The sequence below is a fragment of the Coptis chinensis genome, chromosome 6 (assembly GCF_015680905.1).
Source record: "Coptis chinensis isolate HL-2020 chromosome 6, ASM1568090v1, whole genome shotgun sequence".
NCBI classification, from domain to species: Eukaryota; Viridiplantae; Streptophyta; class Magnoliopsida; order Ranunculales; family Ranunculaceae; genus Coptis; species Coptis chinensis.
This window is the reverse complement of record NC_141461.1, coordinates 96,074,604-96,101,272: the sequence shown is the minus strand read 5'-3', so window position 1 is coordinate 96,101,272 and position 26,669 is coordinate 96,074,604. Positions and strand designations below refer to the sequence as shown.

The 26,669-nt window shown below is 38.3% G+C and overlaps 4 protein-coding genes and 1 long non-coding RNA gene across 12 annotated transcripts in view; 1 reads left to right on the top strand and 4 right to left on the bottom strand.

The window, feature by feature from the left end:
* Nucleotides 1–1,030: 1,030 nt before the first annotated feature.
* On the bottom strand, nt 1,031–18,466 carry LOC147495752 (disease resistance protein At4g27190-like). 2 transcript variants are annotated; one of them, XM_086564479.1, is made up of 3 exons: nt 18,340–18,466; nt 4,317–4,397; nt 1,031–4,200 (listed from the first exon to the last, which is right to left on the bottom strand). In XM_086564479.1, exon 3 carries the CDS (start codon nt 3,147–3,149, stop codon nt 1,161–1,163), a length of 1,989 nt encoding a protein of 662 aa, XP_086420605.1. In that variant the 5' UTR covers nt 3,150–4,200; nt 4,317–4,397; nt 18,340–18,466; the 3' UTR covers nt 1,031–1,160. The 2 variants fall into 2 exon arrangements, with proteins under 2 accessions (XP_086420605.1, XP_086420606.1); XM_086564480.1 differs by lacking the exon at nt 18,340–18,466 and adding an exon at nt 4,656–4,882.
* LOC147495753 (putative disease resistance protein At5g43740) lies at nt 3,251–4,207 on the bottom strand. Its single transcript, XM_086568470.1, has one exon. The coding sequence runs from the start codon at nt 4,205–4,207 to the stop codon at nt 3,251–3,253; it is 957 nt and encodes a 318-aa protein (XP_086424596.1).
* Nucleotides 5,932–26,669, bottom strand: part of LOC147495749 (disease resistance protein At4g27190-like) — a 32,979-nt gene continuing 12,241 nt past the window's right edge. For 3 of the 6 annotated variants that reach the window (XM_086564484.1, XM_086564483.1, XM_086564485.1), the window contains one exon: nt 5,932–6,900. Coding sequence is in view for 2 of the 6 variants with exons in the window: in XM_086564490.1 (XP_086420616.1) it covers nt 6,629–6,900; nt 7,680–7,842 (435 nt within the window). In the remaining 4 variants the exon portion in view is untranslated. Of the gene's footprint in view, nt 6,901–7,679; nt 8,012–8,225; nt 8,997–20,827; nt 21,365–26,669 lie in introns of those variants that run through there. The other 3 variants (XM_086564490.1, XM_086564489.1, XM_086564486.1) reach the window with 3 other exon arrangements.
* On the bottom strand, nt 11,574–26,669 carry LOC147495750 (putative disease resistance protein At5g43730). 2 transcript variants are annotated; one of them, XM_086564495.1, is made up of 14 exons: nt 26,486–26,669; nt 26,315–26,391; nt 22,628–25,301; nt 21,750–22,550; nt 21,077–21,516; nt 20,636–20,742; nt 18,218–18,697; nt 17,285–18,094; nt 16,267–16,527; nt 15,598–15,685; nt 15,458–15,517; nt 14,611–14,658; nt 12,413–13,900; nt 11,574–12,325 (listed from the first exon to the last, which is right to left on the bottom strand). In XM_086564495.1, the coding sequence occupies exon 3, from the start codon at nt 24,662–24,664 to the stop codon at nt 23,816–23,818; it is 849 nt and encodes a 282-aa protein (XP_086420621.1). In that variant the 5' UTR covers nt 24,665–25,301; nt 26,315–26,391; nt 26,486–26,669; the 3' UTR covers nt 11,574–12,325; nt 12,413–13,900; nt 14,611–14,658; nt 15,458–15,517; nt 15,598–15,685; nt 16,267–16,527; nt 17,285–18,094; nt 18,218–18,697; nt 20,636–20,742; nt 21,077–21,516; nt 21,750–22,550; nt 22,628–23,815. The 2 variants fall into 2 exon arrangements, with proteins under 2 accessions (XP_086420621.1, XP_086420622.1); XM_086564496.1 differs by lacking the exons at nt 11,574–12,325; nt 12,413–13,900; nt 14,611–14,658; ... (4 more) ...; nt 18,218–18,697; nt 20,636–20,742 and having other exon boundaries at nt 20,828–21,485; nt 21,750–25,301.
* On the top strand, nt 18,959–19,889 carry LOC147495751 (uncharacterized). Its single transcript, XR_015197708.1, has 2 exons — nt 18,959–19,177; nt 19,289–19,889. It is a non-coding gene; the product is annotated as an uncharacterized LOC147495751 (long non-coding RNA).

The following is a 26,669-nucleotide window of genomic DNA, read 5'->3' as shown; positions in this document are numbered from 1 at the left end:
TAGCGAGGGTAGGATTCAAGGTGGGATAGCGATAGCTAGAACCAATTTATACACTCTTTGATTCCTTTTGCCTCACAACTTTGCCCAGAAAATAGAGTTTTTTGTGCTTTTGTTGTTCTGTTAGCCATTAGGTATCAAGCGCATAGGTATAATAACCGTATAAGAGAGAACAAATTGAAAAGGCAACATCACTCGTACCCTTGTTCTAATACAGAGTTTATCACCACAGAAAAGGATTGATAATCTTATACTAATAGGCTCTCTGTAAGGGCGCAGGCACCTTTCAAAAGCGGCTAGATCCCTAGGCTTATAGTGAACACTGAATTTTGTGTATATAATTTGCATGTTATTAACATTATAACATACATGCTCCACTTTTTGAAACTTTAAGCTAACGTATCTTGTTAGTTTTCTGAACTCTAACTGTATAATCAAGTTTCCTCCCTTTCTCGAAAGACGTGTTAAGGACGTGGGTAATCCCACTCGAGTGAATCCCACCACTCAAACACATCTTCTTGTTCATACATTAAGTTGTTGCGTTCTCTGCGTCCAGTTTGACTGTTGAACAAATCACATTGCGGACACACATAGACACCATTGATTGACAGGAACAAATAATTGAGAGTATAGAAGTCGTTCTGAGTTTTACCATCACCAAAAGAAGTTCCAATACTATCGGTGACGATTCCCACAATCGAAAACTCTAGAAATCAGTTAAACTGAAAAAACAAAACAACCAAATTCAAAATTCCAATCAATTGAAACCAAAACAAGACTAGAATTTCTGAATCTCCATGAAAAATCAACACAAATTCGAATTTATCTGTGGATAAATTGAACAACAAATTATTTAAAAATCTTTAAAAACGGCAACAAATCAAAGAAAATCCTAAAAAGAAATAAAGTTTCTGATGAAAAGCTTGAAACTACGGATGAACATGATGACACACACCTTGATCGAAAGGGTTTTCAGTGTAGAAGCAGATTATCGAAGCAGAAAGGAAAACCGATTGAAGCCAAAAATTGAAGATTTTCGAGAAAAAGATCATTTCAATCCCACGTTTGAATCTTGGAAAGAATACAAGCCTTTACTTATCATCATCATCTTTTTCTATTCTTCTTTGTCATCATCATCATTATCACCACCATCATCATCATTATCACCACCATTTCCCTTGAAAGAGATGTTCTGGACGTGGGTAATCCCACTCGAGTGAATCCCACCATTCTCTGCTTCCTTCGATTGATTTGAGAGAAGGTGGGGCTGACTGATGTTCTCGGTTGAACAGAGGGAGCCTTTTCAATTCAGGACAATTGTCTACACAAACTGTTTGAAGAGAGTCACAAACCATCACGCCCTTCCAAATGCTCTTCAGTTTCGGTAGATGGAAGAACCACAATTCCTTCAACCTTGGGAGTTCAATTCTTTCACATGCTTCTTCTTCTTCTACAATTAGTTCCTCCAATTCCGCACAATTTTCCACTGTGATAGATTCCAGGTATTGAAAGTGTTGTAATAACCTAGTTGAAAACAGGCGGTCCAGTTTGACTTCGTGAATTATAACTTCCTGCCAAGAGTTGCTGTACATGAATAGCTGACTCCAATTGTTCTTCAGTTTTGGCAAATATCCCAAGTGCAGATTATGTAACCTCGGGAGTACTGGAATGGCACCACTCTCATCTCCATCCGCTACCACTAGCTCCTCCAATTGCTCACAATAACAAACGATGATCTCTTCAAGGTTAAGAAGCTGTTGAAGCAACCTAGACGAGAATAAAACTTTGATATTATCACAACGATAGATCTCTAACCTCTTCAAACAAGGAAAAGCTCCGTGTGCGATACCCATGTTCTCGACCCGTTGTAGGAAGGGCAACTCTGATAATCTTGAGATTTCATTGAAATGTTGAACTTGAAGAAATTGAATGCTTTTCGGAAGTCGGAGGGCATTGCAAGGAATACCCTTTGAGTTGGACAAACATAGACTTCTCTCGCCACTTTCAGCATAGGACAAACATAGACTTCCGAAATAATATGTTTCTCTTTCCATTTGAATAAAATACTTTTTTAACTTTTCAAAGTTTGTTAATTCAGCATAGGAAATACAGTCCGACAGGTCGTGAAATCTGATTGTAAGATTCTCCAAGTGTGTCAAGCTTGAGAGTTCCTGCACGAAATCTCCCCCTCTTTCTCGTGCATACACATATTCCGGTTTTGGCAAGTGTAACTCTTGAAGTAAAGAAAACTTGGATATCAATCCTGAAGGGATCATTTCTTTCAATTTACAATTCCAACAAGTGAGATTAAGGCATCTGAGGTGGACCAATATTTCCATCCCATGAGGCAGTTCTTCTATTTTCGAATTTGTGAGCTTCAACACTCTCAGTGACTGAAGCTTGGATAGAGAAGGCACTCTAACTAATTTCTCACAATTAATTAAGAGTAACCCACCAAGATTCACCAAATCAGAAAGTGAATCTGGTAATGACTCAATACGAGTCCCAGATAAATTGAGAACTGTCAGACTATTCATGTGCCTAAAAAAACCAGGGGCAACGTGTTTCAGTCCAAACATATAATACTTCTGAACAAAGATCAATGTCAAGAGTTTGGGGCATTTAGGAGTAATTGAAATATCTTCTATACCACTTTCCATAAACGAAACCCTCTCAAGATCTTCCGACCAATCATCTTCATGCGGTATTTCGGTTGATGAAAGCCCAGTTCTGACCATGAATTTAGGTTTTGATTTCGTGATGTAAAGAGCCATATCCCTAATCAAATCATGCATTTTAACAAGGTCCCTATAACCACGACCTTCTGAAGAAACTTCTTCTAGCATGCAACAACGCTTTAGTGTATTCAGTATAACACGGCCATGACGCATTTCGTCTTCTTTGTTGGATCCCTTGACTAACCCTTCCATAACCCAATACTCAATCAACTCACTAGTGTGGATTATATAATCTTCAGGATACAATGCACAATATAAGAAACACTTCTGGTGGTTTTCCTTTAGTTGATCGTAACTGAATTTCAGACGCTGAATGACTTTCTCCTCCATGGCCATGTTCAAACTTGTAGATTCTCGCAGATCTGATAATGCAACTCGCCACTCATCAACATCACCAACATCTTTGCTTCTCATAGCTCGCCCAATTGTGATGATTGCAAGCGGCAAACCACAACACTCCGCAACAACTTCTTTTGCAATCTCTTTCACGTCGGGAACAAGCTCTTCACCAACATTTACCAATAACAGTTCCCATGCTTCGTCTTTAGAAAGCGGTTCAACTTTGCATCTTTCTGGCACAACATCCCTCTGCACACTTCCAATGATCTAGTAGTTAATACTATCTTGCACCCATTGTCTTTTGAAGGTTTGGGAACTCCTACCCTCTCATGTAGATCAAATGCCTCCCATATGTCGTCCAAGAAAAGTACAAATTTTCCCTTTCTTTGCAATGCATTGAACAGTGATGACGACCGCCTAGCTTCATCTTGTTCAGCAGAAAGATCCAAATTGACTACTTTCGCAATCTGCTCTTGAAGTTTTTGAGCATCAGCATCTCTAGATACAGTAACCCACAAAACATTTTCAAAACGTCTACTATGTTCTTGCACAAGCTGGTTACTGATTGTCGTCATAATGGTGGTTTTTCCCATGCCACCCATGCCGTAGACACCAATTTTCTCAAACTCATCACCTACTATATATTCCCAAACCATCTTGAAGTTCTTATCAGCAATACTACCAATCAGTTTTGTAGTCGGCATCTCCCTTCCCAAAAACGTTAAAGACTCTTCTGAGAAATGACTAGCCTTATTTAAGAGATCATTCATCACTTCAATGCATTTCAAATTTTTTTTTTCCAACTCCACTCGTGAACAACAATTAAGCGTACAAAAAACTGCGCATATTTTTGCGACGTTGGCTTCTTTGTCCACAACATCTACCATATGTATAATAGTGTTGGCAGTATGACACCAATCCTGTGCGTCCTTTTTGCGCGTCTTTCCATGTATCTCTGCGATTTGTAGAATTTCGTTCACCTCCTTTACTTTGGCAATCAGATCTCCTTTTTTGTCTCTCAATGTCTGAATTTGGTCACTCAGACTTTTGACACCCAACTGATTAAGACCACGAGTCAGTATGCTTCCAACAGCTGCTCCAACTACTGCTCCAGCAACTTCCATACCTGTCATTACAACACATTGGTTGTTAATTAAAATGATGAGACATGATAGAATTACTCCAGTAGGATATATGTAAAATACATAACATTAAGTAAATAGAGAATATGTATAATCTCACTTGTTTGTTTGGGCAGTTGGTTGTTCTCTGAACCTCTAATAACAAGAACCAAAAGAAAACGTTCAAGTACGAACTGGATATCTGCACATTTAAAATCATGTAAAGGTGGAGAATTAGCAGCTAAAAATACAAATCAGTTTTAAGAGATAGTCATCATTGGACTTTATCAGTAGAATTGATTAGCTCATATTTCAAATAAGTGATGGATCAAGAGTTTAAGTTTGCAAAACATGGTTATGTTGTTAACCTTTAACAATGAATGACGATTAAAAAACAAGAGTAATAATCAAGTGTATAATAGCAACTAACAAGGAAGAAGAAAATTTGTAATAAACTGACCTTATATATAATAATAATTGATCGAATGATGTTAAGCTGAGTACTACTCCAAGATTGACCAGCACAAAGAAGTTATGGAAAACTCTCTCTGCTGTTTGTGATGAAATGAAAAAAACCAACAACTCTGTTTCTTCCTACAGTCAATAAAGAGAGAATGTGTGAACCACAAATATATTATCAGGTCTCCACTTTTCTTTCAAGTCTTCTTCCTTTGCGCGTGGTGGTGGGACTGGGACTGGGACTGGTGGGTCTTCCATTATTGAATGCTATGTTTGATATTTTGGTAAGATCACTTCTGTTGTTGACTTGCTTCCTACGTAACTTCATTTTAATTTTTGATCATCCGATTTTCTGTTTTTGCCGACATAAAAAAATGCAAATTTCATTACACTTCCCTTTCAGCTACTTCTTTATCAGGAGAATATAAGCTACCCCCAAGGTTGATTAGTTTTTCGGTTTCTTCCATCTTGCAAAATATTTGACTTACCTGTGATTGTTATTTGCATTTTGTTAGTTAAAATAGTTAAGAGAACTTTGTTTTCTGATCATGTTGAACGATTTATTCCCAGGGGATGCCAAGTCTTGTGGAAGGGAGTGTAATTAATAGCGAGGGTAGGATTCAAGGTGGGATAGCGATAGCTAGAACCAATTTATACACTCTTTGATTCCTTTTGCCTCACAACTTTGCCCAGAAAATCGAGTTTTTTGTGCTTCTGTTGTTCTGTTAGCCATTAGGTATCAAGCACATAGGTATAATAACCGTATAAGAGAGAACAAATTGAAAAGGCAACATCACTCGTAGCCTTGTTCTAATAGGTATAATAACCGTATAAGAGAGAACAAATTGAAAAGGCAATCACTCGTACCCTTGTTCTAATACAGAGTTTATCACCACAGAAAAGGATTGATAATCTTATACTAATAGGCTCTCTGTAAGGGCGCAGGCACCTTTCAAAAGCGGCTAGATCCCTAGGCTTATAGTGAACACTGAATTTTGTGTATATAATTTGCATGTTATTAACATACATGCTCCACTTTTTGAAACTTTAAGCTAACGTATCTTGTTAGTTTTCTGAACTCTAACTGTATAATCAAGTTTCCTCCCTTTTCTGGGTCATGGTTCACCCTGATTTTTGTTGCGTCTTATTTTTTTCCTCTCTCACATCTTCGTTTCCATTAGTCTATATTGCCCACAAGTAAACAACCAGCCGGAATGAAAGTAGGACCATGAAACTCCACATAAAATCAACAGAAGCAGGTATCTAATTATCCATGGTGTTGAAAGGACTGTCTCCAATCAAATTGAAATTGGAAACCATGTTTAGAATTAAAAATGGCAGTTTCAACATCCAATCATGTGGCATACAGTTTACATATGCAGTCATTGACATAATGTTTAAAATTGTTTGGTGCCATCTGATCAAACATCAAACATCAGAGGGTAATTGTATACAAGGTAATTTATGTGGTTGAAATTATGGAAAATCATGGCTAAGTCTTGTACATGCACTGTCACTAAAAATGATGCCTAATTGTACATATCATAAGTTGCAACAGACTCCTTTAGTCTCTTACAACCCTTCCTCATTTACTGGAGGGGACTTGTTGCATCAGTAGCTAATACTGTCATGAAGATTGTACCTTTCTGCTGCGCAATCAAGATCCTTGAAGGATTTTAGAGTATGTGCCAACATCACTCCAGGGGCTGGACTTCCAACTTTGAACAAAGTTACGCTTATCCCAGAAGATCTACCTGTCACTGCATACTTCCTCAATCCTCATCTGGTAGTCATCGAGAAAATTTGGGATTTGGCGATTTGCCCTCTAATCCCATATGCAACTCTTGAATCCGACCGTAAAAGAAAGTTTCTTTCCATGAAATTGTGCAGGTAGAGAAAAGTGAGAATAGTTGAACTCACATATAAAGAAGCTCCAATAGGATTCAGTCCCAGCTGCCGTCGTCCAAAAAGAAGTCATAAAAGATATGAGCCAACATCCCTAATAGTGAACCTTCTTTTTGTACTTGGTTCTGAGCATAGACAATCTCCTTTGTAGAAGCAATTTCTCCTCCTTTCCCATTTTTCCAAGTAGAACACAATTTTTTTCAGTGGAGTCACCACTTCTTCGCTCTCGTAACCCAACTCTTTCTCTTGAATGCTCAAAACCCTCTTCAGCAAGGCCAGTACGTCAGCATCATCATTCCCTATTCTTGCTTGAATGGAAATCAAACAGTCGAGAGCTTCCGCTGCACAATCAACCATCATTCACAATTTCACATTAGTAAACAAAAAGGCGGAGGGGAGGGGGTACTTAATGGCCAAGGATACCCATCAGCATTGGTCAAGAAACTGATTTAATCACCATTATAAGTTTATAACCATAGCTTGCATTCAATCTCAACACTAGATAATATTGTTGTCAGGTTCTGCTATACAGTGTATAATACACCTCATATTGAGCACTTGCGCTATTGGTACTCTCAACTACTTGGACTCTTTATCTGAAAGGTCTTTGTTACTGTGTGTCATTCAAATGTTTTCCTCTGAAACCCATGACGTCCATGTGTTAGAGAACACTTAAATTTGTGCACAGGCTTTCATGTTTTAACTTCGGGAAGTTCAAATTGACAAGTGAAATCATTGACATTTGGGCCATGGTACAGATATCATACCCGCCCCCAGCAAGAAAAATACGAAAAACAGAGAGTCACACACCGACCCAAACAAAAAAAGGAGTGGCATTACCGCATTAGCTAAGAGCGTATACACTAAAACTCCCAAAAATGTTAGAAAATAGATTCAAACTGTAAAGGTAAACTAAAATCAGCTAGTCGTTAGCCTAAAAGTAACTCAAACAAATCTTGTGTATACTCTTTTATGTTTCATCTCGCGTACATATAAAATAGTTAGAATGACTTTACAGATTAAAATCCTCTGTGAAGGAACAAGAATAATAAACTAACTACTTAACTTGTGTCATGGTTAAGACTAAGTTCTGTCATGGACTAAGTTGGAAAGCGCTTACCATATATCAGAGATTTATTCCCAAATGCCCTTTCACGGATGCGCACGGCCTCCAAGGCAAATTGCTCCGCCTCTACGTCCCGTTTCAAATGGTAAAGTGTAACGGCAAGGCTTAACATTGGTACAGTGATTGATGGATCCTCAGATCCCATAGCCGTCTCCATGATCCGGAGACCTTCCCTTTGTAAGCGTTCAGCCTCCACAAAATTCTTTGATCGTGAATATGAGGTAGCAAGGTTTAACAGGTGGGTCACTGAACTGGGGTGCTCGTTTCCATTATACTTCTCAGTTGTTAGCAAACACTCCTTCAACAGCTCTCAGCCCTCGTGTTCTCTAAGACAGTTGAGGATACAACAATTTCGTTAGACACATCTCATACATTCCTTTTTTACTTTCATAATGAGCGATTCACTTGTCCCTAACAAAGTGTTTTTGTTGTTGAGGAAGCAATGAGATAATAGGAAAATGGAAAATATAACGGATTTTAACTTCAAAGTACAAATACTCTTTACAAAAAGCCCATGGCATATCGGAAGCAAGTCACTACCTTCCTGCAATGTGATATAAATCTGCCAACTCTATCCTAATCTTCTCCATGACTTCATCATCCATAGCTATGTATTTTGAATCCTTTATAACTTGAAGGCCTTTCCTATATAATTCAACAGCTTCATCCAAGCTACCTGAAAGACAAGAATACGATAACCAAAACTGTTACGTAACTATAACTAACACTCTTCAGTTAATACCTGATACGAGCTTCACATGTCACACATGGTGCAGAAAGTGAAGGATATCACCCTTTGTTAACTAGTGACAGGTCACATCAAAACAAAACCTAAACTCAGATGGATCCACTTTATCATTCGGCGGTGTTTGAAGCACCAAATATTATATACAATCCAGTAGAAAGGGAACATTCCACTCATTGAAAAGTAACTTTATAACAACATAGAGTCCAAGGTTTAACCTATGACACATTATTTTACATAAGACTTTCAGCATCAAACGTTTTTTGTGGGATTCCTCACTTCTCGGAAAACGTACATTTTTGTGAATACGCTCTTTACCGACTTGTATGTTGTATTATGTTGTATTAACTTTTTATTCGGACCAAACACTATACTAAAACGCCTCTATTTCCAAGGGATAGGGTATGCTACCCCCTGCACCTCTATAAGAGCATCGTTCTAAGGATGCTCTTATAGATTCAAAAATACTACTATACGCAACAAATTGAGACATTTTTAAAAAGGGTGAACTAGTGTTACCCCCCTACTAGATGAGCCAATTAGGATTCCCACCCCCCCCCCCCCCCCCTCAACTAGATGGGAAATTAGGGTCTCCCCCCTAAATACACACAAAAAAAATTTGGTCAACCCAATTTGACTTTTTTTTTGTGTGTATTTAGGGAGGAGACCCTAATTTCCCATCTAGTGGGGGGGAAATCCTAATTGGCTCATCTAGTGGGGGGGTAATATTGGTTAACCCTTTTAAAAATCTCAACCATTGCTATAAAAAAAATTATATTATTATCTTGTTTCCCCACAATAAACAAACATTCCACTTCTTACTAATTGATAATTCTCACCAGCAAAGAGAGCCAGTGGAGTAATAGTACTTTGCAGATGGTTTAGTTCATTTTCCATTGCAGGACATTAAAGACTCAATGACTGGGTTCACAAGAAGCAGTCACGCAGAAGCTTTCAACTTGTGGAAAAAATGAAAATTTAATAAATCCCGAGAACTAGGTCTACAATGACTTTTGTTGGGAGTGACTTCAAAAGCTTTGTTGATACTATACCTTAAAGGACTCTGACAGGACTCTGACTCCATTTTTTCATTCCCCAGGTGTCATATGTAATTAAGTCATGTGTAAACGGTTTAAAAATGTTTCTAAAAGGTGGCTTACAATCCAAGGAATGTTGCTTTAGATCTTCATTACCTACCCACTATTGCACGAAATGCAGTTTGTCCTATGTACCAAGATGTAGGGCGTTTCTGAAGAACCTGAATTGAAAACTGAGTACTTGATTCTAACTGCTGCATATTGATATGAGATAGATATCGACTGTTACGAGGACTGCTCAGGATGGAGAGTAAGGAGAAAAGAAAGCTTCAGACAAAAACAGTTGAAACCTGACCGACATAGTCAGGTCCATTTTTATGCGGACTCATTCATCAGATTTCAACTCCTTTCATGGTGATTTTCTCTCCTAAACTCTTTGTTTTGAACGATCTTCCAACTAGTGGAATTTATCTCCAATCAATCTACAGTAGTTAGAATCAGGTTCTGCATTAGATTCTCCTGAAAGAAACCAATATCCCCTTATAGTTTGCCATTGTATGAAAAGATTAGAAGGATCTACACTAGACCTTTTTGGGCAACTTGGATATGAAGACCTGGATTTCAGTAAATGACGCAATCGACTCAGAATCCTTTTCTTCTCTTCTGCTGACGATACACATGATTTGTTTTTCAGTCAGCTCCAGAAGCAGAAAGACCTTTAACTCTGGATGGCCAAGTACTCTAATGGACCATCAGTTAAATCTTTGGTCAATGCTAATACTTTTGTTATGAGGTTTCCTAATTGCTTTGCAATTCCTTCAAATATAACTAGGTGTAGAGGGTCAACTGCATTACTTAAGTTGGAATATATCAGTTAATGTATTATGCAAGAATCGGGTATTTGTTTTCAGTTCACACAATTGAAGGCTAAAACTTATTGGAAATCAGCTGGGATTCAAAGCAATGATATAGGTGGTTTTGTCCCTTATCTCCCATAATACTCTCTATATATAGAGAGTAATATTGAGAAATAGAGAGTGTAATCCGCGAGTTAAAAATGGCGTGGTTTGTAAAACTCAAAATGGCGCCACTTGAAGTGGTGTGGAATGCATTTTCAATTTCATGCTAAGCTATTTGAAGTGGCATGGTTTGTAAAATCCCAAACGGCGCCACTTGAAGTGGCATGGAATGCATTTTTATTTTTATTTTTTCATTCATGACCGGGTTACGAAATGGTAGAATGGTCGAACCAATGAGATGAACCATTGGACACCAAAATTGACTCCCCATCCTCAAAACACTAGTTTTTTTGTGGAATGGAGATAGAGGGTGATGCACCATTGGACTCAGCCTAATAGTTTTTCATTCTCATATGATGTTGCTGAATTGCTGATCGGATAAAATTCTACATCATTCCTTTCTCTTTGGCTTCCATGTTTCAACCAATAACTACTACCTTTCTAACCTCCTCACCACATCAATAAATACCAGTAGCAAACCCCACCTATTCCATCGTCCAAACATGTCTTCTCTCTGGGCATTGTACTTTAAAGTAGTAGTACTTATATTTCTCTAGTCGCTGTAGGCTACAAGGGGAAAATGGCTTTCAATATGATATTTTGGTTAATGCAGCTTACTTGGATGCTTAGTTTATGTTGCTCCGCATTTACCCAGAACACTTTATACGTCCAAGTGAGCTCAGCAATTCGTTCCTCCAACTAATGATAAAATAGCAGTTATAGACTACGAAGCCCTATAGTAAAATCACCTTAGGCTACCTCAATAGCAAATGGAAAGATAAGATTGTACTCTGAATTCTGAAAACTCCTAAGTTTTTGAAGTACAGATTAAAACAGTTTGGTTGTTGCTTACACAGGTGGGAGATCCCAACATGGATCATCGAAGCTGGGAGAGACCTGAAGACATGGACACACCACGCAATGCTTAGTTGCGTACAAGGTGTCAAATCAGAACCCAGGCTTGGATGCTGCAGCAGAGACTGCTGCTGCATTGGCAGCTGCGTCAATTGTGTTCAAAGACTCCAAACCTACGTACTCTTCCAAACTACTTCAGACTGCAATGAAAGTAAAATCTCCTAAACTATGATTAATTGAGAAAAGTGAAACTTTATTTAACCTCCTCAAGTTTCATGACATTTATAATTGTAATGATGCAGGTGTTTGATTTTGCAGATAGGTACAGGGGCTCCTATAGTGACTCTCTTGGCTCGGTGGCGTGCCCATTTTACTGCTCTTATTCAGGATATCATGTAACACTTACCATCAGAGTTCAGACCCTTCATTTTAATCCCCACAAAAACTTACTATAACATGACTAACTTCAATTTCTAACCAGGATGGGCTTCTCTGCGGTGCATCATGGCTACATAACGCTTCACAAAACAGTTCGTACTTGGCATACATCCAGTCCAATGGCCACACTCTTAGTGCAGACGATGATGATTTTTCTTTCAGTTGGGATGATAAGCGAGTTGGGACCAAAATCCTTCTTTCAAAGGTTTTACATATCTTCTCTTCTACAGAACTTCTTGGACACAAAGGTTGAAGAATTTCAAGTATACAAAGTGCACTCAGACAACTACATATGCTCTCTGATCCGATCATCTGGTTTTCAGGCACAATACACAACAGGTCAGGTCTACCGCAGACTACACTGTGAGATACACTCAATTACTGGTACATTCATATACCTAATCACCAACATGAATTTCAGGTTACTTGTGTTAATTACCAAGCTTCCAACTTGGTTCAATGATGTTGGGCATCATACCCTCTAAGGGGTCAGAAAGCAGCTTTGACTCCAAGTCTTCTGCGGAAAGAGCTTCTTGTTTCAAGACCCTGTCAATCCACAAACAACAACATGATTCAAAATTTGGGGGGTAAACACAGATGCATGTCTAAAAATGGGGGGTTTTAACAAATTACCCCTAATATATATCAACCAGTCTCAAAACGGTGACAGAACCCCTAGCTTGCACGTTTGTGCTGCTCCTATAAAATCCAACCACTTCAAGATACATAGTGAGCATATTTGAAATATTGATTCTCATTAAAATCACAATCATCTTATACAACAACAATTCTACAAGTAAAGCAATCACACAAACCAACAGTCTAAAACTAGAATCTGCATATGATTTTTCCTTTTGTTCCATAAACCAAAAGAGTGCTTAAACAGATTTTCAAGAATGGCAGTATCGGTACAATTATCACCACTGCGGTTACCTCCACTGATATTCTGAACAGTCCTTTGAAGCTGTTGCAGCACAACCTCATTCTGTTGCACCGCCCTAGCTATGCTCTCCATCTCTGCAACATTGGCAGCATTTGCAATACTCAATCGCTCAGCTATGTCCTCAATGTTTTCAACCTTAGCACCGTGAGTAGAACTCCCACTAGGAATATTAGCATAGAAGTTTGGTTGTTGAGAGACATTCCTTGGCTGGTTGAACTGGGGTTGATTTGAACCTGGAACCAAATTACGGTGTTGAAGAGGTGCTTGTGGCTGTGAAACCCTGACCTTATGTTGAATCTCTGAAATTCTAGGCTTAGATGTTGCACAGTCTAGATGGACATCGAATTCGCAAGCGTTGCACCGGTAGAGCCAATATTTGGACCGCAACCTCTGGCATATGTCACAATAGAAGCCTTTGGTTGGATAGGGAGGGTGGTTGAATGCAAGGTTAAGAGGAAGAGGGTGGGATTGATGTTTGAGTGAGAGAGGCATGAATGCGCACGAGCATGTTGGGGATCTGCAGGGTGGTGAATGACTTGAGGTACCTGAGTGCATGGGATGTGGAGGACATACTTGCAGGCCTTGCAAGTGTATATCCAGTCAGAGGAGCTGAGGTTGCAGCCAGAACATGTTGAGGGGAAGTTTTGAGGCAGTTCTTGGATCTTGGACAGCTCTAACGGATGCTCATGCCTCATGGCTGAATTGTTGGATGCTCTGGTCATACTCTAGCTTTCTCATCTCTCTCTCTCTCTGATTTAATGAAGACTTAACAATGAGAGACATTGACTTCACAAGATCATAATTCCAATTCAAGAAGGAAATGTGGTGGAAGGAGATCGTGGGTCCCATGCTCCTCAGAAATCTAAGGCCCATACATATGTAGCCATGTAGGCACTGGTGGGTGATTCAAAATTTCAAAGGATATCCGCCATACCTGAGTATAAAGGTTCGGTCAAAGGCAAGCAGCCATATTATGTGCTGAGATAGTGAGATATAATGCTGTAAGTGTAGAAATGAATTCGATACATGTGCCATGGGAACGGCGATCGGTTGGAAAGACCAAGGTTCATTTGGACACTTGGTACTTCAAATGAGTTCCTTTTCTTTAGATTTGTAGCTTACTCCCTTTTATCCGCTTCCCATTCTCTACTAAGAGGCGTGGATTGACACTTCAAGAGCTAACAGAATAAACAACAACACATTAAGCATTTAAGCTTGTGAAAAGAGCATATTGTGCCGAGCACCGCGCGATAGCTTTATGTTCAAATAACAAAGTTTCCTGAGTCCAATGCGACAAATATCTAACATATATCAACAACAAAGGGCTTGCAAATACCCCGCGGAACGACAATTAATTATTCATAGAATTATACAAGATTTTCATTGGTAATTAATTAGCTCCGCTAATAAAAGGCAACCTAGTACATAACTAATGAGCTATTATCAGATCTCATACAGAAAATTCTGTATTTATATCCAACCAAAACGTTGTTTAAACAAGTAACTATGCACATAGAACATATTAAGATCACATATTCCCATCTCTAAATCCACATCTCTAGTTAAATATTCTGCATGATAACATGTGTCTTGTGTACTATAACATGCTTCTTGATAAGTCAAGCACATACATACGGAATAAATGGAGAGAACCCTGAATGATATATATACTAAATCACCTCCTCACGCTCAATTAAGCCGGTCTGCGTTAGATCATATAGTCGAAATACTACTACACAAAAAATTTACCAAAGTGTGATCCCGACAAAATTAAAGGATACTGATGGAAAGGTGGGCAGTTTTTGAGTAACTGATTACCCGTAGAATCTAGTAATGCGTTAATATGAGATCATGAATATAAGTGTAAGCAATGAGAATCAATTCTTACATGCAACTTTCTCCTCCAAGGAACGTTGGATGAAAGATGCCCAATGACCTAATAAATTCCCGATTCAATAACAACATTGCGCATCACATCAAACAAATCCAAAACACCTGTAATTTAAAACTTAAAACAACGCATGATATACAAAAAGGGGATCGAAAGTTAAAGACACGATTCACGGTGTACATGGAAAATATAGGTCAAACACTTGTTCATTGAACCGCTCGGGTATAATAAATTTTCATAATTACAAAATGTGAGAAAGGAGTTATTTACCTTATGGATGTTCTCTCGAGTCTCGAACATCCACAGTTTCTTATACGTCTACTACCCATTCAACATAATCCTTACAACATTATTTCTCCTGAGGAAATTTATTCCTTACAACATAGATTCCACTCTTTCCAGTTTTAGCAAACGTCCGAAACACTATTAGAATAATTAGATATGTATGGTTTTCACCATTTATAAAAATAGAGATATGCTTAAGGAGTTATGTCTCATACTTGTTAAGTTTACTAAGAAAAGGACAACCGCACGATTGGACGCAAGGCTTCGCCGTTAGTAATGTTTGACTTGTTTTTAGGGGATTTTCAATTGGTTAAAATGTTTAAATATACGCTATATTTTTGGAACTTTATTAGAGCTTTTAGTGAGAGGTCTTAATCATTGGAAACAATGCCAGGATTAAGGTCTAGCGACCGATGCGCAAAATATTTACAATCACCAGATCATCATACACAATTTAATCCAAGACAAGTCAGCCATATAGACAGAAGTGAATTGAAGCATAGCTCCTAGCACTCATATTTTGCAGTTAACAAGAAGATTAGAGAAGTTAGCAACAGACCCTATCTGCAAAGAGATTCTGCTTGTTGCTGTTTCTGAATAAGGCTAGCTGAAATTCTTCCTGATCACGACAATGGGACAAGTGATGAGCAATCAATCTGGACTAATCTGGGAAACTCATAAAAGCTAAAAAGAACGAACCTTTTGAATAAACCCATCATCGATTATTGAGCTGCTCAGTTTCTTAAAAAGTTCATACAGTGCAGAGCCTCTACTTCACTGATGGTAACTGCCACAGCAAAAAATGAAAATAAAATAAATAAATAAATAAAAATAAAGGCCTGGGTTCTACATGTCAATCCCACAAGTTCATAGCTCAATATAGTATAACCTGCGCAACTTACGTGCTGTAGTGAAACATGTCTATTAAAATATGTGCTAAAGTCAATCCAACAAGACATGTCGGTGAGCAACGTGAGGCTCAAAAATTTAGATATGGAACAACAATACGGACATATAGTTCATCACTTGATACTTCCAAATGTATAAAGCTTATGCATCAAAGTCACATTCAAGCAGTTACTTGAAATCAGAGAACCCAATGTCGTAATTTAATTTTAATATGACCATATAGTACAAGGACGTGGGGAGGAAAAGAAAGTGTTTCATCACCTAAGTTGTCGTGGGAGAGGCGCAAGGTGTTCAATTTCTCAACTAACACATTGGGAGCCATGGGAACGCCTTTGACAGAGACCAACTATTTTCGTTAAAAATTGCCTCCTTCGCCATCAGGGTGCTGCCTTTGACAACAGAGTTCATGATTGAAATTTTGAAATGAGATGCACATACAAATAACTAAAATATACTCACAAGGGGATTCGAACTGTAGGCTCCTCGTAACCAGGCGATCGTTTAACTTTCTTTGAGTAATAGCAGCCCATAAAACAAGTACAAGTCAAAGACCAAATTTTATGACAAGTAGGTGATTTCTATCCTACTGGCAGTTTTGAAATTTTCTACCAGTCAAACCCATTAAATTAGAGTCAGTGCTTGAGCCAAGAGCAACAATACTAGAAGATTCTTGAATTGGGCTTCAGTTTGAAATGTCTGAGGGGAAAATATGTCGGTGACCTATATTCAATCATGCCAACATAAATAGAGAACCTAAAGCCTCAATGCTTGAGAAGACGTTATATAACAGTTCGGAGGAACACCAATACCAAGTATGTACAGGACAACCATCATGGTATATGTGATATTTTTTCTTAAGGAAAAAGAAATAAATCAAATTAAGCACACTTCAACAGATCCCACTAACTGGGGGAGTATCTTGGTAGGACCAATTAGCCTAACACCGCTCAGAGGGTGTAACTTTGGAAGTTAGGGAAACAGAATATAAGAAATTTCTATGAGATTATCTACAGTTAAAGTATCTCTCTTGTAGAATACATATGGCAATTTCTCGTTGATTTTGTTAAAACAATATGGAAAAACAGAATACCCAAAAAAGAGTGAACCCATTTTACTACTAGAGAGGAAGCTATAAACAAGAGCAATACACATTTTTAACTACCATTTTTCTTTTTCTTTTTAAGTGATAAAAATAGAGATATTATATACATAATCAAAAGGAATACAAAGTATGGGATAAGATATCCTTTACTAGAAGATTACACGCTCATAATTTATCCTATCCAGGAACTTGTGTTCATAAGATACAGCACCTTAGTGACTGAAGTTACTAGTAGCAGTACCTACTTCGTTGAAGCTAGGTCAAGGTCTCACGGTTTAAATAATCTTAACCAAATTAGACTGAAAAAAGTAGACACAACCATTGACAGGTATAAGATTGCAGGGTAACAAAAGTTAAAAAATATGAGATCTATACCTCACACCAATCCAAGCAGTCAATAATAGCCTTATCACTTCGTGTCTCCTCTCTGAGTTTTCCTTTGGAACCTGTCTCTTTGAAATCCCTCCACATGACCATTGGTTCCCAACTAACACCAGATGTTTTTTCAAATACATATGTGTCTAACAATAATCGGTTCACCTCTCATCCAATGAATTTGAAATTGCTCAATTTCATCATTTCTCAGGTCAACAGCATTGGGGCAATACAAGTAGTTGTCCTTACTATCACTTCGGAATGCAAACCTTCCCCACAAAATAATGAAGTTGCCCGCCTCACTTCAAGATTTTTAAAGACCTTCCCCACAAAAGGATGACATGAAGAACAGCCAATAGTGGAATCAACATTTGGGAAATGAGAGTTGCTAGTCAGTTTATCAGCACTCTTAAGCAAGTTACATGCCCAATTAGCTTTGAGTCTGCGTCTCAATTCAAGAATCTTGGAACCACAACCACCACTCTTTCGGAGGACAGGGAATGGAACAGTCAACAGTTGTTCTCCAGTCAGGAAACCGACCCACCACATCTGTTAATGAACCTTCTGCTGATTGAGCTCCCTCCCAGTCAGATCTTTTTCTTGAGGCCCTAGTTGCACCCTTGCCATCCGTATCTTGAGTCTTGACCATGAGCTCGTTCAACATACCGTCTCTGAGAAGAGTACACTTCATTACCCCCAGGCTAGCGGCCTTCCCTTAGTTCCAGACAGCATGTGAGACAGAGATCACGTGAACAATTAGGATTGGGGAAGCTTCTATGGAAATTGAAAATGGATGTATTGCAATTATCGCTGTTGAAGAAGGCAATGCGATGGGAATAAGTCACACCATACTAATGAGGAATATTTCTAGAGAGTCAATATAGAGTAAATGGAAACATTTCTCGTAATACACAATACAGGTATCTTACTAACCTCCACAGGAAGACGATTTGGGCGCTTTGGTTTGCCAACATCAAGGCAGGACATATACGCAGAATGACACCATACGTATAATAGCAACTAACAAGGAAGAAGAAAATTTGTAATAAACTGACCTTATATATAATATAATTGATGGAGTGATGTTAAGCTGAGTACTAGTCCAAGATCGACAAAGAAGTTATGGAAAACTCTCTCTGCTGTTTGTGATGAAATGAAAAAAACCAACAACTCTGTTTCTTCCTACAGTCAATAAATAGAGAATGTGTGAACCACAAATATATTATCAGGTCTCCACTTTTCTTTCAAGTCCTCTTCCTTTGCGCGTGGTGGGGGGACTGGGACTGGGACTGGGACTGGTGGGTCTTCCATTATTGAATGCTATGTTTGATACTTTGGTAAGATGCATGTACCTGGACTGTTGTTGACTTGCTTCCTACGTAACTTCTTTTGAATTTTTGATCATCCGATTTTCTGTTTTTGCCGACATAAAAAATGCAAATTTCATTACAAATGTGATCAGGGTGTAAATATTGTACAAATTCTGGTCCGGAATTAACATCGGTTTAATTGTAAACTAAGTAGTAAAAAAATAAATAAGCCAACTCTGTTTCTCTAGAGAAAAGAGAGTAGTTTGCTGAGAAAAGAGAGTAGTTTGCTTAGCTTGCACGCAGCATGATGTTCTTCCAAGTCAAAAAGGTTTACTACCACTAAGTAAAGCTTTGTCCCATATTCCCTTACCACTACTAGAAAGCTAAAGCTAAACACACTTCCTTTCAGCTACTTCTTTATGAAAAGAAGTCCCAAACCAAGCTGGCACGCAGCATGATGTTCTTCCAAGGCAAAAAAGGTTTACTACCAAAGCTTTGTCCCATATTCCCTTACCACTAACTAAAGCTAAACACACTTCCCTTTCAGCTACTTCTTTATCAGGAGAATATAAGCTACCCCAAGGTTGATTGGTTTCTTCCATTTTGCCTTAGCTGTGATTGTTATTTGCATTTTGTTAGTTAAAATAGTTAAGAGAACTTTGTTTTCTGATCATGTTGAACAATTTATTCCCAGGGGATGCCAAATCTTGTGGAAGGGAGTGTAATTAATAGCGAGGGTAGGATTCAAGGTGGGATAGCGAGGGTAGGATTCCCAGAACATGTTGAGGGGAAGTTTTGAGGCAGTTCTTGGATCTTGGACAGCTCTAACGGATGCTCATGCCTCATGGCTGAATTGTTGGATGCTCTGGTCATACTCTAGCTTTCTCATCTCTCTCTCTCTCTGATTTAATGAAGACTTAACAATGAGAGACATTGACTTCACAAGATCATAATTCCACTCCGGAAGAAGGAAATGTGGTGGAAGGAGATCGTGGGTCCCATGCTCCTCAGAAATCTAAGGCCCATACATATGTAGCCATGTAGGCACTGGTGGGTGATTCAAAATTTCAAAGGATATCTGGCCGTACGGAGTATAAAGGTTCGGTCAAAAGGCAAGCAGCCATATTATGTGCTGAGATAGTGAGATATAATGCTGTAAGTGTAGAAATGAATTCTCGATACATGTGCCATGGGAACGGCGATCAGGCTGGGAAAGACCAAGGTTCATTTGGACACTTGGTACTTGAAATGAGTTCCTTTTCTTTAGATTTGTAGCTTACTCCCTTTTATCCGCTTCCCATTCTCTACTAAGAGGCGAGATTGACACTTCAAGAGCTAACAGAATAAAACAACAACACATTAAGCATTTAAGCTTGTGAAAAGCATATTGGTGCGGAGCACCCACGATAGCTTTATGTTCAAATAACAAAGTTTCCGAGTCCAATGCGACAAATATCTAACATATATCAACAACAAAGAGCTTGCAAATACCCACGGGCCCGAGAACGACAATTAATTATTCATAGAATTATCGGGTATTTTCATTGGTAATTAATTAGCTCCGCTAATAAAAGGCAACCTAGTACATAACTAATGAGCTATTATCAGATCTCATACAGAAAATTCTGTATTTATATCCAACCAAAACGTTGTTTAAACAAGTAACTATGCACATAGAACATATTAAGATCACATATTCCCATCTCTAAATCCACATCTCTAGTTCAATATTCTGCATGATAACATGTGTCTTGTGTACTATAACATGCTTCTTGATAAGTCAAGCACATACATACGGAATAAATGGAGAGAACCTGAATGATATATATACTAAATCACCTCCTCACGTTCAATTAAGCCAGTCTGTTAGATCATATAGTCTAAATACTACTACACAAAAAATTTACCAAAGTGTGATCAAAAATTAAAGGATACAAATGGAAAGGTGGGCAGTTTTTGAGTAACTGATTACCCGAGAATCTAGTAATGCGTTAATATGAGATCATGAATATAAGCGTAAGCAATGAGAATCAATTCTTACATGCAACTTTCTCCTCGATTGGAACGTTGGATGAAAGATGCCCAATGACCTAATAAATTCCCCCGGATTCAATAACAACATTGCATCACATCAAACAAATTCAAAACCTGTAATTTAAAACTTAAAACAACGGACGGATATACAAAAGGGGATCGAAAGTTAAAGACCGATTCACAGTGTACATGGAAAATATAGGTCAAACACTTGCTCATTGAACCGCTCGGGTATAATAAATTTTCATAATTACAAAATGCACAATCTGAGCTATTACAGTTAAAAATGTTCCGTAGGAATTTACAATTAACTTGTGGTGGTGACCTCAGAATAATTAGACAAATTTTGTATATTCTTGAACAAAATTTTCATTACCATTTCCAAAATTTACAATCTACTCTCTACAAACGCTAAAATCTATTATCTACGGATGAACATGATACATACCTTGATCGAAAACCCGATTATCTAAGCAGAAAGGAAAACTGGTTTCGATATCTAACATTTGATTCCTTCGTAGCACTTGGAGACCTTTCTTTTCCACAAGCACTTTGTAACTTGAAATCGAATAAGAGCTCTTTTCAATCCGATCAGAAAACGAGATGAAATCAATCATTCCTTTCTCTCGAAGAAGCGTGTTAAGGGCGTGGGTAATCCCACTCGAGTGAATCCCACCACTCAAACACATCTTCTTGTTCATACATTAAGTTGTTGCGTTCTCTGCGTCCAGTTTGACTGTTGAACAAATCACATTGCCGACACACACGTAGACACCATTGATTGACAGGAACAAATAATTGAGAGTATAGAAGTCGTTCTGAGTTTTACCATCACCAAAAGAAGTCGGTGACGAGTCCTGCAATCGAAAACTCTAGAAATCAGTTCAACTGAAAAAACAAAACAACCAAATTCAAAATTCCAATCAATTGAAACCAAAACAAGACTAGAATTTCTGAATCTCCATGAAAAATCAACACAAATTCGAATTTATCTGTGGATAAATTGAACAACAAATTATTTAAAAATCTTTAAAAACGGCAACAAATCAAAGAAAATCCTAAAAAGAAATAAAGTTTCTGATGAAAAGCTTGAAACTACGGATGAACATGATGACACACACCTTGATCGAAAGGGTTTTCAGTGTAGAAGCAGATTATCGAAGCAGAAAGGAAAACCGATTGAAGCCAAAAAATGAAGATTTTCGAGAAAAAGATCATTTCAATCCCACGTTTGAATCTTGGAAAGAATACAAGCCTTTACTTACTGATCATCTTCTTCCTTCTTTTTCAACTTCTTCTTTGTCATCATCATCATTATCACCACCATCTTCATCATCGTCATCACCAATCTTTAAAGAGATGTTCAGGACGTGGATAATCTCCCCACTCGAGTGAATCCCACCACTCTCTGCTTCCATAAATTTGTTTGAGAGAAGGTGGGGCTGAGTGATGTTCTCGGTTGAACAGAGGGAGCCTTTTCAATTCAGGACAATTGTCTACATAAACTGTTTGAAGAGAGTCACAAACCATCACGCCCTTCCAAATGCTCTTCAGTTTCGGTAGATTCCAGAAGTGCAATTTCTTCAACCTTGGGAGTGCGACAGTATAATCAATTTCACATGCTTCTTCTTCTTCTACAATTAGTTCCTCCAATTCAGCACAACCGAACAGGCTGATCTTTTCCAGGTATTGAAAGTGTTGTAATAACCTAGTTGAAAACAGGCGGTCCAGTTTGAAAGAGTCAATATAAACATCCTGCCAAGAGTTGCTGTACATGAATAGCTGACTCCAATTGCTCTTCAGTTTTGGTAATTCTTGTAATTCCAGATAATATAACCTCGGGAGTACTGGAATGGCACCACTCTCATCTCCATCCGCTACCACTAGCTCCTCCAATTGTGAGCAATTCTTCGCGATGATCTCTTCAAGGTTAAGAAGCTGTTGAAGCAACCTAGACGAGAATAAAACTTTGATATTATCACAACTGAAGATCACTAACCTCTTCAAACAAGGAAAAGTTCCGTGTGCGATACCCATGTTCTCGACCCGTTGTAGGAAGGGCAACTCTGATAATCTTGAGATTTCATTGAAATGTTGAATGACAAGAAATTGAATGCTTTTCGGAAGTCGGAGGGCATTGCAAGGAATACCCTTTCTGTTGGACAAATATAGAATTCTCTCCTCGTGACCTTCGAGATATAAATCGCTTTCCATGTAAATAAAATACTTTTTTAACTTTTCAAAGTTTGTAAATTCACCATAGGAAATAAAGTCCGACAGCTCGTGAAATAGGATTGTAAGATTCTCCAAGTGTGTCAAGCTTGAGAGTTCCTGCACGAAATCTCCCACTATTTCTAGCGCATACACATATTCGGTTCTATTCCCAGCAATGTTAACTCCTGAAGTAAAGAAAACTTGGATATGAATCCTGAAGGGATCATTTCTTTCAATTTACGATTGAAACTGAGATCAAGGCATCTGAGGTGGACCAACATTTCCATCCCATGAGGCAGTTCTTCTATGGCCGAATGTGTGAGCTTCAACACTCTCAGTGACTGAAGCTTGGATAGAGAAGGCACTCTAACTAATTTCTCACATTCAATTAAGAGTAAACCACGAAGATTCACCAAATCAGAAAGTGAATCTGGTAATGACTCAATATGAGTCTGAGATAAATCGAGAACCGTCAGACTTTTCATGTGCATAAAAAAACCAGGTGCAACGTGTTTCAGTGCACGAGGATACTGGTAAGCAAGGATCAATGTCAAGAGTTTTGGGCAGTTCGGAATAATTTGAATATTTTTTATTCCACTTTTCATAAACGAAACCCTCTCAAGATCTTCTGACCAATCATCTTTATGCGGTATTTCGGTTGATGAAAGCCCAGTTCTGACCATGAATTTAGGTTTTGATTTCGTGATGTAAAGAGCCATATCCCTAATCAAATCATGCATTTTAACAAGGTCCCTATCATCTCTATAACCACGACCTTCTGAAGAAACTTCTTCTAGCATGCAACAACGCTTTAGTATATTCAGCATAACACGGCCACGAAGCATTTCATCTTCTTTGCTGGATCCCTTGACTAACCCTTCCATAACCCAATACTCAATCAACTTACTAGTGTCGATTATATAATCTTCAGGATACAATGCACAATATAAGAAACACTTCTGGTGGTTTTCCTTTAGTTGATCGTGAATCTGAATTTCGTCATTTGAATGACTTTCTCCTCCATATCCATGTTCAAACTTGTAGATTCTCGCAGATCTGATAATGCAACTCGCCACTCATCAACATCTTTTCTTCTCAGAGATCGACCAATTGTGATGATTGCAAGTGGCAAACCACAACATTCTGCAACAACTGCTTTTGCAAACTTTTCCATTTGGGGAACAAGCTCCTCACCAACATTTGCCAAGAACAGTTCCCACGCTTCGTCCTCAGAAAGCTGTTCAACTTTGACATCCTTCTGGCACAACATCCCTTCGCACACTTCCCTTGACCTGGTAGTCAATACTATCTTGCACCCATTGTCTTTTGTGGGTTCAGGAACTCCAAGATCCTGTAAATCGAATGCCTCCCATATGTCGTCTAGGATAAGCACAAACTTTCCCCTTCTACGAAATGCACTTTGCAACAATGACGACCGTCTAGCTTCATCTTGTTCAGCAGAAAGATCCAATTTGACTCCCTTTGCAATCTGATTTTGAAGTTTTTGAACATCAACATCTTTGGATACAGTGACCCACAAAACATTTTCAAAGCGGCTTTGTTGTTGCAAGAGTCGATTATTGATGTTCTTCATTAAAGTGGTTTTGCCCACGCCACCCATCCCATAGACACCAATTTTCTGAAATTCATCACCTAGTAAACATTCCCAAACCATCTCCAAGTTCTTCTCAGCAGTAGTTTTACCAATCAGTCTTGTTGTTGCCATCTCCATTCCTATCTCTTGAACAAAAAATGCTAATGCCTCGTCTGAGAACCGACCAGCATTTATGAGAGAAGCCATCTCCTCATTCAACTCCAGCATTTGTTTTCCCAATTTCGCTCTTGAACAACCATTAGGTAACACTCCACTTGGGCAACTGTTTAATACCACATCCACCTCGGATATAACACGATGGGATTTATTCAACCAGTTTTCTACAGTTTCGGTGCGTGTCTTTCCTTCCCCTCCGCAATCAACAGCTTTGCATTGACATCGCTTACTTTGGCAAACAATTCTTGTTTTCTGTCTCCCAACAACTGAACTTCTTCTTTCGGACTTGTAAGAGCTAACTCCTCTTCTGTGAATTGACCATCATTTAAGAGATTAGTCATCTGTCCAATCAACTGCACCATTTGTTTTCCCAATTTCGCTCTTGAACAACAATTAGGCAACACTCCACATAGGCAACGCTTTGGTACTTCGGCTTTGGTTTGCACCACATCCACCTCGGATTTCACTGTATCAGCTTTATTCAACCAAGTTTCCACCCGCTCGGCAATCAACAGTTTTGCATTGACATCTTCTACTCGGTCAATCAATTCTGTTCTTTTGTCTTTCAACGTCTGAAATTCTTCTTTTGAACTTTTCATATCCTTATACTTCTCTTCCAGTGATGTGTTCATCTTGTTACACGCACAACTCAATAAGGTTCCAATAGCTGCTACGACACACTCCATTCCTGTCATTACATCGCATTAATTAGTTGTTAAAGAGTGACCAAATAATACCTGAATAAATCATAGGAAAAGCAGAACTAGTAAATGATAAACAAAATATCGTTTTCCAACTCTCATGCCAATTTGCATATAGCAAGTATACCCAAGAACCACATAAACTATGGAGCTGGTTTTGACAGCATTACATTATAAGACGATGACCATCCATGGATGTTAATTATATATGAAGTGAAGAAGAGCACTAGTACTTGGATCTATAATAAGGTACGTAGAAGAGAATTTATATAGTATATGTAGAGCTGATGACCTTATAGTTGGTAGGAACTGATGTTATAGACTGGATGGAATAATAAGCTGATCTGATCAGGAACAAACACCAAGCAGAAAGCTTATACAAGCACACTCTTAGGCTCCACTCACTCTTGTTGAACAATGAAATTCAGGAAAGCACCCTCTTGGATCTCTCTGTATTACAAAATGAATTGAAGAAGCCAACTCTGTTTCTTGACGAAAGTGTGAAGAAAGTCACTGATTTTCTTGATAGTGTGAAGAAAGTCACCATGCTAAGCTTGCACGCACTATGATTTTCGTCCAAGTCAAAAAAAGTATCTGGATTTACCAATAGGCGTGGGAAGGAATCTATTGTTATCCACGAGGAGCATAAAGTTGGGTGTACAGTGGAGATGCTAACGGGGTAGAAATTTTAACACGGTAACTTTCAGAATTATTGAAGATTTTATGAATTGAGGTTTGAGGGTGAACAATTGCTTTTATGGCATATTTTAAGCTCAAGGCCAGAAATGCAGGTTACTCATTGAAATGTGTATAATTACATTGGTGTTTCAGACGGAGCCTTTCAGTTTCAACTACTGCTCCAGCAACTTCCATACTTGTCATTACAACAGATTGGTTGTTAATTAAAGTGACGAGACATGATAGAGTTACTCCAGTAGGATATATGTAAAATACATAACATCAAGTAAATAGAGAATGTGAATGAGTTAAAGAATCTCACTTGCTTGAGCAGTTGGTTGTTCTCTGAACCTCTAATAACAAGACCCAAAGGAAAATGTTCAAGTACGAATTGGATATCTGCAAATTTAAAATCATGTAAAGGTGGAGAATTAGTAGATAAAAACACACAATAGACAAGGAACAAGGAAGAATAAATTTGTAATGAACTGACCTTATAATATAATAATTGATCGAGTGATGTTAAGCTGACCACAAAGAAGTTATGAAAAACTCTCTCTGCTGTTTGTGATGAAATGAAAAAAACCAACAACTCTGTTTCTTCCTACAGTCAATAAAGAGAGAATGTGTGAACCACAAATATCTTACATAGTGTAGTATCAGCTCTCCAGTCTTCT

Coding starts and splice junctions, on each gene's coding strand:
- LOC147495752 (XM_086564479.1), bottom strand. CDS start 3,149: ATGAGAAGCAAAGATGTTGGTGATGTTGATGAGTGGCGAGTTGCATTA.
- LOC147495753 (XM_086568470.1), bottom strand. CDS start 4,207: ATGACAGGTATGGAAGTTGCTGGAGCAGTAGTTGGAGCAGCTGTTGGA.
- LOC147495750 (XM_086564495.1), bottom strand. CDS start 24,664: ATGCTGGAGTTGAATGAGGAGATGGCTTCTCTCATAAATGCTGGTCGG.